This window comes from Chiloscyllium plagiosum, chromosome 10 (assembly GCF_004010195.1).
Source record: "Chiloscyllium plagiosum isolate BGI_BamShark_2017 chromosome 10, ASM401019v2, whole genome shotgun sequence".
Lineage (NCBI taxonomy): Eukaryota > Metazoa > Chordata > Chondrichthyes > Orectolobiformes > Hemiscylliidae > Chiloscyllium > Chiloscyllium plagiosum.
Window position 1 is genome coordinate 68,873,430 of NC_057719.1, and position 20,192 is coordinate 68,893,621.

At 39.9% G+C, this 20,192-nt stretch overlaps 1 protein-coding gene across 5 annotated transcripts in view; it reads left to right on the forward strand.

Annotated features, from left to right (window-relative positions):
* dph6 (diphthamine biosynthesis 6) overlaps positions 1-20,192 on the forward strand; it is a 304,120-nt gene that overhangs the window by 230,562 nt on the left and 53,366 nt on the right. For 3 of the 5 annotated variants that reach the window (XR_006312826.1, XM_043698016.1, XM_043698017.1), the window contains one exon: positions 17,806-18,202. The exons of 1 other annotated variant lie outside the window; for it this stretch is intronic. Coding sequence is in view for 3 of the 4 variants with exons in the window: in XM_043698016.1 (XP_043553951.1) it covers positions 17,806-18,202 (397 nt within the window). In the remaining variant the exon portion in view is untranslated. Of the gene's footprint in view, positions 1-13,144; positions 13,371-17,805; positions 18,203-20,192 lie in introns of those variants that run through there. One more of the 5 variants, XM_043698018.1, reaches the window with a different exon arrangement.

The following is a 20,192-nucleotide window of genomic DNA, read 5'->3' on the forward strand; positions in this document are numbered from 1 at the left end:
ACAAGGTTTCCCATGGGAGACTGATTAGCAAGGTTAGATCTCATGGAATACAGGGAGAACTAGCCATTTGGATACAGAACTGGCTCAAAGGTAGAAGACAGAGGGTGGTGGTGGAGGGTTGTTTTTCAGACTGGAGGCATGTGACCAGTGGAGTGCCACAAGGATCGGTGTTGGGTCCTCTACTTTTTGTCATTTACATAAATGATTTGGATGCGAGCATAAGAGGTACAGTTAGTAAGTTTGCAGATGACACCAAAATTGGAGGTATAGTGAACAGGGTTACCTCAGATTACAACAGGGTCTTGACCAGATGGGCCAATGTGCTGAGAAGTGGCAGATGGAGTTTAATTCAGATAAATGCGTGGTGCTGCATTTTGAGAAAGCAAATCTTAGCAGGACTTATATACTTAATGGTAAGATCCTAGGAATGTTGCTGAACAGATACCTTGGATGCAGGTTCATAGCTCTTTGAAAGGGGAGTCGCAGGTAGATAGGATAGTGAAGAAGGCATTTGGTATGCTTTCCTTTATTGGTCAGAATATTAATTACAGGAGTTGGGAGGTCATGTTGCAGCTGTACAGCTGAATTATTCCCGACTCAGGCGACTGACTGTGTGGAGTTTGCACATTCTCCCCGTGTCTGCGTAGGTTTCCTCCGGGTGCTCCGGTTTCCTCCCACAGTCCAAAGATGTGCGGGTCAGGTGAATTGGCCATGCTAAATTGCCCGTAGTGTTAGGTTAAAGGGGTAAATGTAGGGGTATGGGTGGGTTGCGCTTCGGCGGGTCGGTGTGGACTTGTTGGGCCGAAGGGCCTGTTTCCACACTGTAAGTAATCTAATCTAAAAAGAGGTGGGAGAGAGAGAGTGAGTGTGAGGCAACTGAGAAAAGTGTGTGGCACTTAGCCTACAGCAGAGAAGAGCAGTGATATTCTGACAGTATTGCTGGCCAGTCCTCTGCACTATGAAGACAGTATGAACACAGGTGTGAACAGGGACTAGGTAACCAGGGCCTGGTGGCACGGCCTGGTGGCACAGCCTGTTCTGCTGGTCCTCAGCGAAGAAGACCATTCCCATGATCCCTCAGTCCCAGCCAGAGAGTTACAATATGATCTTCGCTTTCTCAAAATTTCAGATACTGTTTGTCAGTGAGCAGGGCAGCTTTGTCCGCATGCATAGTAGCCTCCCAAAGATGACAGATAATCATTGAGTATCAAGTGGTTCTGGGACTGGTACATGGTACAGTGGAGCCAGACTTGTGTATGATAGACTCCACAGTGGTGTGGTGGGTAATTTGTGCAGTGCATATCAGCAGATATGGTGAGAGAACCTGTTAGTCCTCATTTTGAGAGACCCTCTAAAGAAACTCAACAAAACTCAGACTTCATAAAAAAAATCCAAGATTCAGTCCATTGCTGTTGTTTAGATAGGTGGTCTAAACAAAAACTAAATTACTTATCAGCACAGTAGGAACGTAGCTTTATTGAAAGGTTGCTTACAGTTGATGGGTTAATGTTGATATATTTGTCAATATTTAGTATACTAATGAGTTCTAGTCATTGTCTAAGTACTGCAATTAAGAAGCTGTTAAGCAAATCTTTATATGGTGATATTTTAACTGTCTTCATAGAATCATAGAATCCCTACAGTGTGGAAACAGGCCATTAGGCCCAACAAATCCACACCGACCCTCTGAAGAGTAACCTTCCCGACCCTATTACTGCATATTTACCCAAGTCTAATGCACCTAACTTACACATTCCTGAACACTATGGGCAATTTAGCATGGCAAATTCACCTAACCTGCACATCTTTGGTGTGTGGGAAGAAACTGGAGCACCCAGAGTAAACCCATGCAGACATGGGTAGAATGTGCAAAATCCACACAGACTGTTGTCCGATGCTGGAATCAAACCTGGGTCCCTGGCGCTGTGAGGCAGCAGTGCTAAACACTGAACCACTGTGTCTTACACATGAACAAACCCACAAGGAACCATTTGGACCTTTCCAACATTCAATGTGATCACGGCTGATCTGGTCCCAGTGTGAATGACAGGGTGTGTGTAAAAGATGCTTTTAAAGGTTTTAAAGATGAAATTAACAGTAATCATGATCTATATCACAATAGCCAATTGCTCAAATTATATTCATATCCAAAATTAGTTTTACAAAGATGAAATAGCTGGAAAAGCTCAGCACGTCTGGCAGCATCTTTGGAGAAAAATTAGTTAACATTTCAGGGCCAGTGACTCTTTCTCAGAACTGACTGTATGTCGGAAAAAATTGTTTTTTATGCAGAAGATAGGGTAGATGAGTGTGGCAAGGAGTAAATGATGGGTGGAGACAGAGTCTAAAGGGAGACAAGAACAGTTGGACAACAGTCAGCCTGGGAGAATGAATAGCTACTAATGAGCGCTATTAATGGCGAACAACAGGTTGTGTGTAGTAGCAAACTATGTGATAACAAGGCCTGGTGTGTGGGGGTTGGGATAAGGACATGGTAAAAGGTGCCTCAAGCCCTAAAATTGTTGAACACGATATTGAGTCCAGAAGGCTGTAGAGCTCCAAGTGGAAAATGAGGTGCTGTTCTTCCAGCTTGCACTGAGCTTCGCTGGAGCACCAAGGCAAGCCTGAGACTGAGATGTTGGCCAGGGTACAGGGTGGTGTATCAAAATGACGGGCAACTGGAGGGCTCAGGGTCTCTTTAGCAGACCGAAAGTAGGTGCCCTGTGAAGCAGTCACCCAGTCTCTGCTTTGTTTCCCCAATGCAAAGGAGACCACATTGTGAACAGCGAATGCAGTAGACTACGTTGAGTGAAGTGCAGATGAAGCAATGCTTTATCTGGAAGGTGTGTTTGGGCTTTTGGATACTGAGAAGGGAGGTGGTAAACGGGCAGGTGTTCCACTTTCTATAGTTACAGGGTAGGTGCCATGATGCCATGGCAGGTTGGTGTCGGGAGTGAACCAGTGTGTCCTGGACGGAACAGCCCCTGCAGAAAGCTGGCAAGGGAGGGGAGGGGGATAGGTGTCTGGTGGTGGCATCCTGCTGGAGTTAGTGGAATGGCAGCTAATGATCCTCTGGGTGTGGATGCCGGTGGGATGTTAGGTCAGGACAAGGGGGACCCTATTGTTGTTGTTGGAGGGAAGAGAGGGGGTGAAGGCTGAAGTGCTGCAGATTGGTGGGACCCAGCTGAGGGCCCTGTCAACTTCTTGCTCGGTTGAGGAAGAAGTTGGACATTTCAGACGCCCATTGTCGAAGTTGGCATCATCAGAACAGATGTGATGGAAACTGTGGAACTGGGAGAATGGAGTTTTTATAGGTCGCAGGATGTGAGGATGTAGCTGAAGGTAAGAATAAGGTCGAAATTGGAAGCGAGCCTGATAAAGCTGTCTAATTCCGGATGAGAGGGGGAAGCAGCACCAATGATACCAACAATATACTGAAGAAAGAGTTATGGGTGGGGGTTGGAATAGGACGAGAACAAAGAATGTTCCATGTACTTCACAAAGAGTCAGGCATAACTGGGGGCCGATGTGGGTGACCATGGCCATCCTTCTGATCAGAAGGAAGTAAGAGGAGTTAAAACAGAAGTTGTTCAGGATGAAGGTGAGCTTGGCCAGGCAGAGGAGGGTGGTGCAGTATGGGGAAGGTCTGGATTTTATTGGCAAGAGGAAGAAGAGAGCCCTGAGACCATCCTGATGGGGGAATTGTAAAGGAATTGCATGTCGGTGGTAAAGAAGAGGTAGCTAGAGACGCAGACTGGAAATTCTGAAACTGGTATGACATGTCAGAGGAATTGTGGATATAATTCGGCAGGGACTAGACAATGGGAGAAAACAGAACCAAGTTGAGTTAGGAAAAGATTAGCTCTGTGGGGCAGGAGCAACAGAACCAATAAGTCTGTTTGTGGATTTTGGGAAAGAGGTAGGTGCGAGCTGTGCAGGGTTTGGAGACTATGAGCCCGGACGCTGTGGTAATAGCATTTTTTTTACCAAGAAGAAGTGGTGGGGATGGGAGATGGAGGTCCGCAGATGCAATGATGTTAGTGACCATAGTGGACACAATGGCCTGATGTTGCATGGTGGGGTCATGGTCGAGGAGGAGGTATCTGAGAGCTGGTGCTCAGGCTATGCAATGTTGAGGCCAGTCCACCGAACAACAACAGCACCATCCTTGTCAGCAAGCTTAATTACGAAGTCATGGTTGGATCTGAGAGCATGGAATGCAGTCAGTTCACGGCAAGATAAGTTGGAATGGGTGGGGGAGAGGTGTGCAGAGAAATTAAGGCAACCGATGTCATGTCGACACTTCTCAACGAGCAAGTTAAGTGCAGATAAAAGGCCAGAAAGAGGGGTCCAGGTCGAGGGAGAGTGTTGGAGGTGGACGAAGGGGTCTGTGGGACTGGGAGAGGGCTCTTATCCAAAGAAATGGGAACGGAAGTTAAGGTAATGGACGAAGAGGTCAATGACATGTCATGCCTGGAATTATTCAGGTGGGAATGCAGAGGGGTAAAACTGAATGTTCAGTATCAGAGAACTGAAGTTCGGGAGGGATAGTAAATACATTGCGGTAGTTTGGTTTGGGAGAGGGGATGGAATCAGAGGGATGTGAAGGGGAGGAAGGTTCCGGAGAGTCATGGGTATCTCTGAGTTGTTGCATCTTGTGTTCCTTGATGCCTGAAAAGAAAAGGATAAGTTTCTTCCTTAGCACGCCGAATGAGCTCGATGATGAAGTGGAACTGGGGAGCAATGGTGTATGGGATTACAAACATATTGTTGACTATGCTGGAGTGGTATGAAACAAAGTTTCTCTGAATTTTGCTTTGAGTATATTGGTTTTTCCAGAAAGCAAATAAAATTTGAATTTGAAAAAATCAAAATGATGATATCAGGACTTATGCATTTGTTAGATTTGTGTCCATAAATCATAATTTTTTTTGTATTAATATGCTGCGAAAAGTGTCCACGAGTGATTGTCAGTGTGCCCCTTTTCAGAATGTATTCAGATGCTCCTGTAACACATTTAGCACAAGCTGAAGTTTATGAAAGTAAATGGTTTACTTACCTCTGCAGTGAAGCATCAAAGTGAAGGAAGTAGGCTTGCTGCTGCTTAAATAACAGGCTTGCGCTGTGTTGAAGAACTACTTCATGATGTGATTAGAAGCTCCTGCTGCGTAGGAAATGTGGGGAAATCTTGCATACTTTGTCAACATATGCTCCCTGCTGCTAATAGGCTTTAACCTATTTCCTGATTGTTACATTTACCATGCAAATATTACCGTTCTGAGATTAAGCCTATATCCATCAGAGAACTTGAAAGAAAGAGTTTTGTGTGGAGTGATTTAAAAATTAAAAGTTATCATCCAGGGAGATTAAAAGAGATAATGAACAAGAAGTCTGTTTTTCAATATGGTGGCAGGGGCTCAGAGGGGTTTAAGTCCAGATGCTTGGTTGAAAAATATTTTGGCAGGTTAAAAATAATAAGAGCTGCATGGAACATTTCCAAGTGTCAGGTTTTAAAATAGGTTGAAGCAAGTTGCAGAATCATTCTATATACTTGGCATCCAATCACTCCTGTACTTACATAACCAAAGGCACTTTGATCATCTTCAACATACAAATACCAATTTTATACTGAAGAAAAGCTTTGCATCTAATTATTGGTCTTGGGCTGGCACAGTAATAACTGCAGTGAATCAAGTCATTTTTGAGTACAGTGTTTAGCCTGTGTTTTTTTTATATAACCGTTTTTATGATTGGGCCAACTCAAAAGTGAATCTGATGATTTTAAGGGCAGGTAAGCTCAAAGAATAACTTCCTTTTTGTCTTTGAGAAGAGAGTATCCAGAGCAGAATGTTCTAAGACCATAAAACAATAAGAAGTAGGAAGAGGAGTTGGCTATTCAGCCCATTAAGACTGTTCCACCATTCAATACGATCATGTTTGATCAGTCATTCCTCATGACCACATTCTTGCCCTTTTCCCGTAACCTTTGATTCCCTTAATGATCAAGAATCTATCTGTCTATATTATATATAGAACATAGAAAAATACAGCGCAGTACAGGCCCTTTGGCTCTCGATGTTGCGCCGATCCAAACCCACCTAACCGACACTAGCCCACTATCCTCCATATGCTTATCCAATGCCCGTTTAAATGCCCATAAAGAGGGAGAGTCCACCACTGCTACTGGCAGGGCATTCCATGAACTCACGACTTGCTGAGTAAAGAATCTACCCCTAACATCTGTCCTATACGTACCACCCCTTAATTTAAAGCTATATATATAGATATATAATACACGCACACACACACACAGACTCTGACCCCACTGCTCTTTGTGATAAGCAGTTCCAAAGATTCTCAGCCCTTTGAGAGAAGAAATTCTTCCTCATCTAAGTTTTAAATTGTTGCCCCTTTATTCTGAGACTGTGCCCTCTGGTCCAAGATTCTTTAAGAAGGGAAAACATCCTCTCAGCATTTACCCTGTCAAGACCCTCAAGAACCCTATGTTTATTTTTTTTTATTTATTCATAGGATCAGGGTGTCACTGGCTAGGCCAGCATTTGTTGCTCATCCCTAATTGCCCAGAGAGGGGTTAAGAGTCTTTAGGTCTGGAGTCACATGTAAACCAAACCAGGTAAGGATATGACCGTTTCCTTCCCTAAATGACATTAGTGAACCAGAGGGATTTTTCGAACACTTGCCAATGGATTCATGGTCGTCAGTAGACTCTTAATTCCAGACTTTATTTAATTCAAATTCAGGTCCCGAGAACATTGCCTGAGTCTCTAGATTAACAGTCCAGTGATAATGCCACTCGGACATTACCTCCCAATGAAATCACCTCTCATTAGCGCAAACTCCAGTGAATAGAGTGCAGTTCTATTTAGCTTTTGCTGATAAGGCAATCCCTCCATTCCAAGGATCATCCTCGTGAACCTTTTCTGAACTGCCTCCAATGAAATTATATTTTTCCCTAAATAAAGGGATCAAAACTGCACAGAGTACTTCACAGAATGGAGAAACTATTCATTTTGTTTGGCTATCAAGAATGAGTAATGTAACAATAAAAATACATATGGACCATTGAAGTGAGAAATCAGAATGCACTTTCCCTCACAATAGGTAGTAGAATTCAAGAATTCCACAGCCAAAAGGTTGTGATTGCCAGAATAGCTGGAGAATTAAAGTTTGTGATGCATATGTTTTTGTTGACTTAAGATGAGAAACTAGTGGTTAAATATAATGGCCAGTATCAATTAGGTAGAGTAACATACAGTACATACATTACGTCCAATTTAAGCTGTGCAAGAGTGAGTAGATGCTGAATGGTTTGACACTGAGTTCATTGTTACCACACCCTGTCTGTCAAGGTCAGTTACTGTAAAGTGGATATTACAATCTAATCTTGATTAAACATCAACTAGAAAATTGCATTGTTCCTATAAATGAAAATCAGTAGTGAAGAAGTGACAATCCACTCAAATTAATACAAACTGCGGGAAGAATAGAAGATGAATGTTTTCTATGAAACTGAGGTGCAGCAGAAACCATGTTCCATGATTTATTTTTTTTTTGAAGATGAAAGTTCATTGTGTAGTTTTCTTCAGTTCCATTTGGCAATGAAAGGGGAGTAAATATATTAAAATATATATTTGATAATCATGCACAATATAACAAATTCATGGATGAGATATTTGTATAAGAAGCAAAATAATAAACTTGAAAATTATCTTGGAGAAATAAATTTATAAGAACGTCAAGGAAAGAGAAAAATGCTCAAAGTTGCACAGGTCGTGGAATAGCATTGATCTATTTCTAGGTAAGCAAGTCGTGTAAATAGGGAAACTGTGGAGCAAATTGTTAGATCAACTAACTGAAACTTCGAAGAAATGGGGACACAATGATTCTCGTAGAAAAGTATTTCATGTTTTCAAACATGGAGAACTTAACTGTAAGTCATGTCAGACTGGATCAAAGTGTTTTGAACATAGCCAATATTTCTGTTCTGCAATGGAAACAGATAAATGTTTCATGAACACAACATCTTTTTTCCTTATTTTCTGATAGCTCTTTAATATTGTGCAGGTTGGAAATTAAAAATTTACCCTGGATCCCATAATGCAAATAATTTTGGGTGATATAACCATTGGCTGGACACTTTATGAACAATTACCAACACTTATGACTGAGATGAGTAAACCACTAAATCAATAGCCATTTATTTATTTATACCACTTTCCACATATATAAAAGAAAACTTTACACCCCATAATAAGGTGAAATGCTCTATTTAAAAGAAGAAGTAAATTTTGGTGTGACTGTGTGTATGTGTGAGAGGATGGTACCATTAGACCAGCATTCTTGACCGTGGATTCTTGCAAAGGCAATGTGGATGGTGTTTCCCCAGTGCTTTGAGGTGTCCACTTAAAAGGCACCTTCAGCCGCTGAAGCCTAAAGAAATATATAGACTGGTCTAGCAAATGTGCGCTTCCACTTTCTATCCTTACCCCTGTTATGAAGATGTAAGGTGTACTGTATCTTTAAGAGAGTTGAAAGATCTAGCAAGTACACAGAGTGCTGGAGAATTTACAGTGTAACATTTGGTCCAGCAGCTAGCAGTATCTGGGTTGCTATGAGACAAAAACAACTTCAAATTCGGCCAATCAGTTTAAATTATGCCCCAAAGATACTAAACTCCAATTAAGTGCGAACTTAGTATTTTGGCAATATTAAAACCAATGAAACGATCCAATGTTTTGGGGTACAAACCCCATTAAAAAAAATTGAACAGTTGGAGGTGAACTGCCAAGCCACCAACATATGCAGACTACCTGGAGAATAGCTCTCTTAAAGGTAAGGAGTTCTCAGTTATCTGTAAGAATAATAGGGTGGTTATGGTAGGGGATTTTGACTTTCCAAACATAGACTGGGACTGTCATAGTGTTAAGGATTTAGATGGACAGGAATTTGTTAAGGGTGTACAAGAAAATTTTCTGATTCAGTCTGTGGATGTACCTACTAGAGAAGGTGCAAAACTTGACCTACTCTTGTGAAATAAGGCAGGGAGGTGACTGAGGTGTCAGTGGAGGAGCACTTTGGGGCCGGCGACCATAATTCTATCAGTTTTAAAATAATGATGGAAAAGGATAGACCAGATCTAAAAGTTGAACTTATAAATTGGAGGAAGGCCAGTTTTGACAGTATTAGGCAAGAACTTTCAAAAGCTGATTGGGGGGTTAGATGTTCGCAGGTAAAGGGATGGCTGGAAAATGAGAGGCCTTCAGAAATGAGATAACAAGAATCCAGAGAAAGTATATTCCTGTCAGGGTGAAAGGAACAGGAGAATCGACGTTTCGGGCATAAGCCCTTCTTCAGGAATGGGCTTATGCCCGAAACGTCGATTCTCCTGTTCCTTGGATGCTGCCTGACCTGCTGCGCTTTTCCAGCAACACATTTTCAGCTCTGATCTCCAGCATCTGCAGCCCTCACTTTCTCTCTTATAGACAGAATAGATCAAGTGAATCCTTAGAAGAGTATAAAGGCAGTAGGAGTATACTTAAGACGGAAATCAGGAAGGTAAAAAGGAGACATGAGATAGCTTTGGCAAAGGAAGGTAATGCTTTGGGAAAGAATAGCCTGATATGTCTTCCATAAAACAAACAAAATCTCTGAAACATTCAGTCTTTGAGCGGCAACTGCAAATAACTGCAAATAACTTGTGTGATAAAACAGGATGAAGGCATCATAGATGTTCACAAAGCTCGTCCGGCCTTGATCTCATGCAAAATTCATGAACGTTAATGCTGATCTTTTTTAGGGTGTACACAATAGGAACAAAATAAATGTATTAACAGTTGACTCCACAGCAGGCATTTCTACACTGTCGGTGACATTTTGAAACGGAAGCATTCTTCTTGCACACACACCTGGTTGGCAGCACCAACATGGTGAGGATAGCAGTGCACATATTGGGAGTGTGCATCAGAATTACACAAGTAGGAGACTATGATTGCTGCACTGCTACAGTTGCAGTTTTGCTCAGGGAGCAAAAAAACAGGGATATGGAGCAAAAGGAGCAAAGAAAAGAAATAAGCTGCAAATGTAGATGACTGTGGATGGAGGACCAGTGGAGAAGGACTTTAAGCAGGCAACTGTATCTATCTACGATCACCTGTAAAAGCTTCTGTTATGTCCACCTCATACTGAAGGGTGTGTACGTTCTCTGTTCTGAACAAAGAAGGTGCTTTATTTAAATATGGTGATTCCCCTCCCGTCATTCCCAGTCTTAATTAAACTTTCCCCAAAATTACCTAAGTTCTCCAGTCTGATACCAAACAGATTATAAAGCTATCAATAGATGAGGGTAGGTTATCCTTCCATATAAATCTATAGTCCCCACCAGCACAGCATCCAATTGTCTTTTGAATAAACGCTTGAGGTTTTATCACCCCTTCACCATCTGAAATTTTATTGCAGTTGTTAATCAGTCTTTGTACAAAATGTTTCTAAAAATTACGACTGTGCTTCCCTTTCATCAACTTGTATTTCTCATGCTTTATAATATAAATTGTAGTTTATCAAGATAATATGGAGGCACATGTCACTTTAACAAAATTCCAAGGCTACCTTGAGGTCTTCAAAATCCTGGCAGTTGTATTCCCACTGAAGTTACTATTATGACACTTGATAAATGAAGAATAATGCGTAAAGTTAGTACTGGAAGGCGATCTCGCTTGGCTCTGTTCTCCTGGAGTCAGATACAATGAGTTGAATTATAAGCCCATCTCATCCACATGCTATCAACATTGATAGGACAAAATGGTATGATCTTAACCTGACTTGATTAGTGTTGGATTAATAATAATCTAGAGGTTTGGACAAATAATCCTGCAATGTTATCCCACCGTGGCCATTTGAATATTTGTATTCAGCTATTGTAACATCTGGAAATATTTTTTTTAAAATGTGTTTGTGTCAGATTGTTGTTGTGAAAAGGTATCTGGTTTACAAATGGAAGGAAGTCGGCTGACCTTAGGTTCTCGAGCCTGTGACTCGTCCCTCACCCTGGGAAGTAAGCTAGCTCCCACTCAATTGCATCATACTGTTCCACGATAACTAATGATGTGTAATTAATGCATGTATTAAATGAGATAGGCATTGCCTTATGTCAAACAGTATTCCTGATGCTATCAATGGTGGGGTTGGTCTTGAAGCCTATATTTTGTTGAGCATTGTAAACATCATATGCTGAGCTCTACATCCCCGTGGTGACCATGTGATCTCAAATGAAAGAAGTCACTCAATTCTCACATTTGTTCTTCAGTTTTGAAACTTCTGATAGTGGGAATAAGAGTCCTCGTTGACAGTCAGAATACAGTAGCTTAAATAGCAAGGTATGCTGGGTGTGATCAGATCCTCTCAACAAGTTTTTGGTGACAACGGTTTTTGAAAGTGCTGCATAGTTTAGAGTTGTATCCAACTTGCAATCAACTGGGCAAAAACAGAAGACTTTGAGAAGTTGCTTCATTTTCAAAGGTAATAAAACAGTGTTAAATATCTGAGACAGTACTTAGATCAGAAGCATGCAGGAAAGAAAGCCACAATATTTGGAACTTATTCCAATAGATTTCACAAAATGAAAAAGAATGATACTCTGTGATGGGTAGGAGAAAGAAACCCTCAAAATAAATGGATAATTTTTTTTCCCCTGTTTACAATGTATCTCACCTCGCCTTACCCTCCTTTTTCATAGATATAGGTGGAAAATAATCAAAAATTAACTTGGCCAAGTTAACTATGAGGAATGTTCGGAATTCCTGAGCACAAACAAAACTGCATAGCTTTCCAAGGTAGGGCACCAAGCTGTTGATTTGTATCATCATCCTTAAACTGACTATAAATTAAAAATGGCCTAATTCCTCTATAAACCTTCGATAAAATCTGATCATTCCATCCTCAGGAATAACAGTTAGAAAATCACTCCATCCTCAGGAATAACAGTTAGAAAATCCAAAGATTCGACTTTTCCACGGCATATTCTGTGGAATTTCACCATCTGTAGAAGTTTGATGAAAGAATGTTATTTGCTCTTAAAACTCTTACTTTAATGTTGGAACAGAAGGACGTTACAATTTTGTTCTAATTAAACAGCAGACATTGAGTGTCAGATTCCTTTAGCAAATTTCAACATTCAGACAGTTTTTATTTTCTTCTTTTCTTGGGCAATAACCCATGAATTTCAACAGTATATCTTGCAGAGTATGGTTTCCATACTGATTATTGAAATGCGGCATCTGGGAAGTTTTTATCTGCTTCATATTTGCAGTGATGCAGAGCTGCACTGATGGGCCACATTGTGAAATAGTGAACACTAAGCCCCAGAGCCCTCCACTGGGTAATCTTTAAGTTGGTCGACAAATCAATTATTTAAACCTTTTATGAGGAAGGTTAGGAAGTGCATTAACTCATCAAGCCAGGCCAAATAGCCCATCAATGTTGAAATCTTCAGGGTGATGCCTGCTCAAGGAAGAAATAATCACACTTCATTGGTCAAACATAAATGCCATCTTAGCATTATTATTTGTCAGATACTTGGGCAATTTTTCAAAGGGGTTGGACTTATCTACAATTGGTGATCCCCACCATTCAGCCAGGATACGAAGTGGGTGATGGCGACATTGGAATGACTCTTCATAGTCTTGATATGATGAATATATCTATCATAACAGTTTTGATTAGTTTTTTTTCTGTGGTAAATGCTAATTAAATGTATCCAGTGCCTGATTTTGCATCTTGTTCAAATTAGCATCACATTGTATTTCGTGATAAGAATGAGAAGTAGTGTCGGTGATTTGGCCCCTCATGCCTGCTCAGATAAGGTTGTATCTGATCTTCACTATCAAATACCCCTTCCTCTATTATCCCAAATTCCTTGATTCCCTCAAAAAGATGTAAAAATATGTAACCGTGACCAACAGAGGCAACTTCAAGTGAATCTTAGTAGCTGCCAAGCTAAGGTTGAGAAATTGTATTCAGTTGGGGACTTTGAAAAATAATCTGACGCAAGCTTGTGCTTCATTTGCAGCCCTTGTTGACACTTCTGCAAATTTCTGTCTCTGTAATTAATTTGCTGCATTTTTGTCAGTTCTTAGATGGCAACATCATAACGTGAGAAAACTGGCATTTCAGCTTGAATCCTGCCTCCTGCTGTCCAGCCTCTGAACAGCATGTAAGAATAGAGCAGCCACTGAATCTGTCTGGTTTGCTGTCTAAGCTGGAGGACATTTGTGGTATAGTTTGACTCGCCTGCAGAAAAAAATCTGCTTCTTTCAAAAGGTTAAGATTGATGGAAAACATCCAAAACATTTGACTTTACAGAAGATACATGTTGACTTTTTTTTAAGAAAACCACATACTTTCTTGTTAACATTGTTCCTTATTCTGTCTTTAAGAATCAGTTTTTAAAAATTGCTCAAGTACTGAACAGTGTATAGGATATTTTTATTTCTTTGAAAAGATTGGTTTGTTTAAGTGGAAAAGTATTGACATTAAAACCTGTGACAGGTTTAATAAAAAAAACAAAGTTTACTATAGATGAATGGGTTGACCTGGAAGTTGTGGAAATGTTTTCAAGCTGCACCTCAGCACCTTGGGCCAACAAAATGGCCTTTAAGCTTGAATGAGCTTGGCTGTTTCCAGCACAGAGCTCTAATTTTCATCTTTTCAAACTGTTTTCTACTACTTGGAGTAAAATTAGTATTGACAAGGATAGAATTTGTCTCCTGAAGGAGAATAGCTTGCCCGTGTAAGTGCTAATGTAACATTTGTCTGTTGGTAACTTTACACTTTATACTGCTTCCCTGCCATACCTAATACACCAAAAGCATACTGTTCTCTGTAAAATGTTATTGTGTGTGAAGTGCTAGCAATTTGAGGTAAAATCATTTCTATTTTTTGCCATTCCTCACAGAGCAAGCATACTTATGTGGTTGTTTGCTGTTGATATACAATTAGTCTCTTCTAACGTTTAATCCATAAGTGATGGTGACTTTCATTTAAACAGTACACTACAATCAAGCAGCAATGTCTTTCACTGCAGAAAAATGCTGTGGGTATTCTTTACAGTAATTTAGTAGCTGAGTTGTGAAATGGAGTATGTGTAACCTATTATTATGCACCACTCTCAAAGTGCAAGTGGATGAAAATTGATCCTGTAAGTTGAAAGAGGGATAAGTGTTGTGCCCTTATTGATGGGTGTACAGTTTTCTCTTTGCTTGGTAATTTGTTGATTTCACTCCTGCCCAGACAGCAAGTGGGAAAATTATTTTCAAAGGCTAGTCCAATTTTTCTTGAGGGTCACATTTAGGTCCCCAGCTGTGTTGCCACTGTAGTTAACACTAGTTTTAAAACACTCAACTATTAGATTAAAGCTTTTACGAGGCAAGGTTGCAAGTGAAGTGCTTTGAGATGAAAAGTGTCATGAAAATGTACAATGGTGAGATGTGATGTTCTTTTCGACAATTTTAAAGAACAGTCTTTATTATTGCTGAGGGTAGCCAGTTCAGGTTACTTAACATATTGCTGAAATTAGTTTAAAGAATATTAAAAATTACTTAAATTTCTGTATTTATTTCATAGTTTAATGATTTTTTTTAAAAAGTAATCCCTAAAAAATTCATGTTATTTACACAAAAAGAGTAGTATGTAGGACCTGAATCTGGCCGCCTTAGTTCAGAGCTATGGATGCTACATCACACGTATTCCATCTGTGTTGTTAGCTTTGAAATATCTGGAAGTATCTTCAGTTTGCTGCCTTTAATTCTAACTGAGATTACCGATATGCCAAGCAGTACATTCATTGTATGAATCTTATGTTAACGTACTCAACAGGAACGTCCATAGATTTCAACTTCCATTGCAGTTCTGCTGCTAAATTACCTTTGCCTCAGTCCCTGTACTTATCAGTAGACCTTATTTTTCTTCTCATATAAGTTTATTGCACAAAGGAGCTCTTGCATTAAAAGAGCTCATAAAGTTTCATATTTGATTCCTGCTCGGAACTAAAGTAGTGGAACTCTGCCAAGATGGCAGCTAAGTGTCAGAGTTACCTCTGCTTTTTTTGGGGTTAGGAAGGGAAAGATGACCAGTGTTCCTGCTGCTTAATTCCTCTTAGTAATCCCTTTGGACACGAATGGGTGGTACTCGGGTTGTTACAAATGAGCCTGGGGGAATACATCATCACTCTTGTCCCACTACACCATAGGTCACAGCATAAAATAAAAATACTCCTTTCCAGTTACCGATGGATAATTAAATAATTTATCTGCATGTTTTTAAGCAAAAAAGATCTATCACCCAGGTTTCTTAATAAACAAACTTACTGATTTATTATTAAGCCAAAATTAATTCAGTAAAAGTGCAATAATGAATAAAGGTACATAATCAGTACTATAGAAAATTCACTAAGTATCCCCAAAACACACACACACACTTCAGCAAAAACTCATTTCTAGAGACATTGACTTTCTTTAAAAAAAACACTTTGCCCCATGGATTATTTTTGAAGGCAAAAGGTATGGTTTAGGATATTCTAGAGTCTGTTGCTCTAATATTTTGGCACATGTGGAATACTGTGTCCAGTTCTGGTTGCCCAGTTATAGGAAGGATATTAAGCTGGTGAGGGTTCAGAAGAGATTTGCCAGGATGTCGCCAGGTATGGAAGGTTTACGTTATCAGGAAAGGCTGGATAAACTGGAGCATAGGAGGATGAGAGGTGACCTTATCGAGGTTTATAAAATAATGAGGTTTGTAGACAGAGTTGATGGTAGTTGACTTTTCCCAAGGATGGGGGATGTCAAGGCTAGGGGGGCACATTTTTAAGGTGAGATGCAAGAGACTTAAAAAAGACATGAGGCGCAAATGTTTTACACAGAGGGTGATTCACATTTGGAATGAACTTCCTGAGGAAGTGGTGGATGTGGACACAATTATAATGTTTACAAAACATTTGGATAATACATGAGTAGGAAAGGTTTGGAGGGGTATGGGAGCAGACAGGTGGGACCAGCTTAGTTTAGGATTATGTTCAGCATGGACTGGTTGGACCAAAGGGTCTATTACTGTGCTGTATGACTCTGTGGTCAAGTTCTTGGCAGACACAATGTGCTCAAGAAATACAATCTTGAGGTGGTTTTGCAATCACTCTTCACAAAAATGATAGTTTGCATCCTGAACTAGAAAGTTTTTTTTTAAGAAATGGGGGCTATCAGCTGGGCAGTTTTTCATTGCAAGTTTTTTTTTCGCCAAATTAACTTGTTCTTAGCCAGCTTTTCTCCAGTTCAATTGGTTCTAAGCAAACTATCCTCCAACTCTGTTATGTAAGGCAAGAACAGTCTGTCCAAACCTGTCACTGTTGAAACAGCCTCAGTGGCGTCCACAACAAAGCAAGCAATTATCATCAGTCATGTGATTTCTAGGAAGCCTTGTGGGGAAAAAAAGGGATTTCTTTGAAAGAAGACTTTCCAGGTATATCCACAAAACTTGAAATAAATTCCTCCTCCTCAATCCTTCAAAATCTTACAGAAGTAATTTAAGAATTAATAAATATAAAGTGTTTTGTAACAACATGAGGAGCAGACTATAAGATAAAAGCAAAGTATTATGGATCCTGAAGGGATGAAATAAAAACAGGATGTGCTAGAGAAATGCTGTAGGTTTGGCAGCGTCTGTGGACGAAGAACTGTTTACATTGTTTCTCTTTCCAAAACTGTGTCAAGACTATAAGGCTTGGTTTCAATTCATTCCACAGTTGAACAGCATGCTGGTATACTGCCGGTGCTGCCAGATGAATAGTGGTCGATTGGTTAAGGTAGCTAGGACAACTGATACTTAAAGAACTGTTCTCAACATGTTGTTTTCTTTTAATCCTCAAAAATGAAATTCCATAGACAGAATTTAGTACAGGACACTCAATGTAAGCAATTACATGTGTAATGTGGGGCTGGTACAGAGTGAAGGAAATATTCAAATAAGATTGGATTCAATCAGATTTGATTGGCATCTCATCATTTGGTCCAGTCATGGCTGTGCCTTACTCAGGAACATTAGTCACGAACAAAACATAAGATTTTCCTGTCACCATTTCTGCTGTTGTATGTTAGTTTGTCTGAATTTTAACCAACTTGTGATTATTCTGGAATTGCTGTTTAGATTATAAATCTATAAATTAAAATTAAAATATGCAATCCGCAATTCTGATTCCTTGTGAAAAAATAGTTGTTTCAGCTATTTTTTATTTTTAAAAGTGATGTTTCTATTCACTGCATGTATTTACATTGAAATGATGATTGACACAAGTGCAACTGGTATTCCTCACATTAAGTTACAGTTATCTTTAGAAGTGAACCTGACAGCATCTTTATACTCCCATGAATTAGGATTGATGTACTATATTCCTATGACTACATTTACCTGAGTTAACTGTGACTTCCAAATTTGACTCTTGCTGCTGTTTATTTTTTTTTCAAGCATGCAGATATGGTTTAAAGTTTGCTAATTGGAAATGATAAGGGCAGGCATGGTGCTGCACTGAAGATTGTGAATCATGTGTTGTGCATTTCTCAGGTAGTTGATCAGTCCAACTCAGTGAGTCCATAGAGGATTGTGAAGGAAGCAATTTTTGAAACTGTTTTGGTTTCTAGTTCCCAGATTGCAGGAGTCTTATAAGAATTGCTCAGTGATGTTTCAAACCTGTAAATATGTGTGAATGCACTAATTTTTCTAGTATGTTTTTATTATGAATTACAGGAGCAAACCTGTGGAGAGACTAAGCCTGGCTCTGGCCTGCTGATTGTAGCTGTGTTTCCTCATCTACCAAAAGATGCTGCAGTGGAATGGCATGTCATTGCAGTTACTGATGATCCCTGTGAGAGGAAATCCTTCATCATAAATAAAAAATCCAATGGTTACGTAATTGACTGTGAGTTGATTGTGTCAAGTTTGAAGTCAAGTGCTGCTATCTCATTGGCTGTAAGTCTTCTGTCACCATCAGTGACTGCTTTAAATCTGAAGAGTATGCTGCATGAACTAGCGGTTGTATTCCAGCAATCTATGGATAAACTCCCTCAAGATGTTAAGCAGCTCCCTCTGTGCTTCAAAACCTTTTACTGTGAAGATACCATAGATCCCAGCTTTGTACGAAAAGGTAAGACTATCTCATCAATAGAAGTTAGTTAAGTTGGAAATATGTGCCCACTCTGTGACAATGCTGAGCCATTGACATTAAGACAGGAATTCAGATCCCAGTGTTGACTGATATTTTTGGATTGAATTTCCAAAAGGTGAATGCTGTAACAAATGGTCAGATTATCATAATGACTTTATCTTTTCCTATCTCTGTAACTTCATCCATTCTTCCAATTCATCCTTTCATTTGGAGACTGACTCCTTGTGCATTCTTCCCCTCCTTTATCCCCCCTCCTTTGTAGTTCTACCTTCAGTCACCTATGGTCTATGCTCTGGAGTTCACTTCCTAAACCATTCTCCCTCTCCAAATCATTTTCACTCTTTAGAGCCATCTTAAGGCTCATCTCACTGATGAAACTTTAAACCATTCCAGCTAACATATGTAGTGGCTTTATGTCCATTATTTGACTATCTCTTAGAATGTTAATTTTCTGTTTTGAGTGTACTATTATAAAAGCAAGCTATTTACAAGGTGAGGGGAGGAAATTGGATTTCATATTGGTCAAGTGTACTTTCTGAAAATCCAACTAATCACATCAATGACAATATCTGAAGTGGAATATTTTATTTTCCCTTCTTGATTTGGATGTAATGGAATGATGGAAGTAATAGTAAAATGCTGTGTGACTTTTTAAATATGCATTTCTTTAGCAGCTGGTAACTTGTAATCTAAAGCTGAATTTGTACCTTTAAGCCATGTTCTATGATTTTTGAATCGGTGGGATTGGTGTATTCCTATTGACGAATTTGACTTACTGTTTAGCTTACACAGTGGAGAAAAAGCCCTGCTGTGGACATGAAGCAGGTATTTTTATGGTAGTGTACTTATAAAGCTGGTCATGGTCATTACCTTAGATTTAGTAATTCTTTAAAGCAAGTCATGTTATGGTATCATCTTATTTCCAAGTCTTGTTCCAACATTTGATTGAAAAAATACAAATAATACTGCATCCAGTGGTTACACCAGTAAGAGAGCATGTTGTGTTGAAACAAGATGGAGCATGGATAGTGTCAGAAGAAGACATGGTCATCTTGACAGTGAGGTGATAGAGCGAGAGCTGGGGAATGCAACCTTACCTCTTGCGACAGCAGAGCAAGATGCAGCAGAATGATGAAAGAGTGACAGAAGAACCTGGAATCGACAAATGGAGCTGATCTGCTAAAGCTGCTTTGCTGACCTGAAAATGATTGAGGGAGGCTTCATGACCCCCAACAACTGCTAAGTTACTCAGACAGCAGACTCAAGTTTCTCTTCCATCAATTTCTGACCAACAAACTATTGAAATTTGAAGTTAGAATTCGTTTTGGTGTCATGTTCACCAACTGGGTATACAAAATGTTTTTATGATTTAATATACCATTTTTCACAGCCTCAGGATGCCCCAAAGTATTTTTCGTAATTTTGCCAATGATACCAGTGGCATATTTGTAAAATTCAGTTGACCAGATATGAAGTACAACATTAGTCGAAGTGTACACTTTGGCACATTTTAGTCGTATCTTTTTGGGTGGCACGGTGGCACAGTGGTTAGCACTGCTGCCTCACAGCGCCAGAGACCCGGGTTCAATTCCTGCCTCAGGCGACTGACTGTGTGGAGTTTGCACATTCTCCCCGTGTCTGCGTGGGTTTCCTCCGGGTGCTCCGGTTTCCTCCCACAGTCCAAAGATGTGCAGGTCAGGTGAATTGGCCATGCTAAATTGTCCGTAGTGTTAGGTAAGGGGTAAATGTAGGGTTATGGGTGGGTTGCGCTTCGGCGGGTCAGTGTGGACTTGTTGGGCCGAAGGGCCTGTTTCCACACTGTAAAGTAATCTAATCTAATCTAATTTAATTACAATCTTCCCATTTCAGTGTGTTGCTGTTTCTTAAATAAATTTAGTAGTCGCGGCTTGGTCGTCCTTACTGGAAATGATTGCAGCTATTGTTCACTATAAATTTTCGAATGACCAAG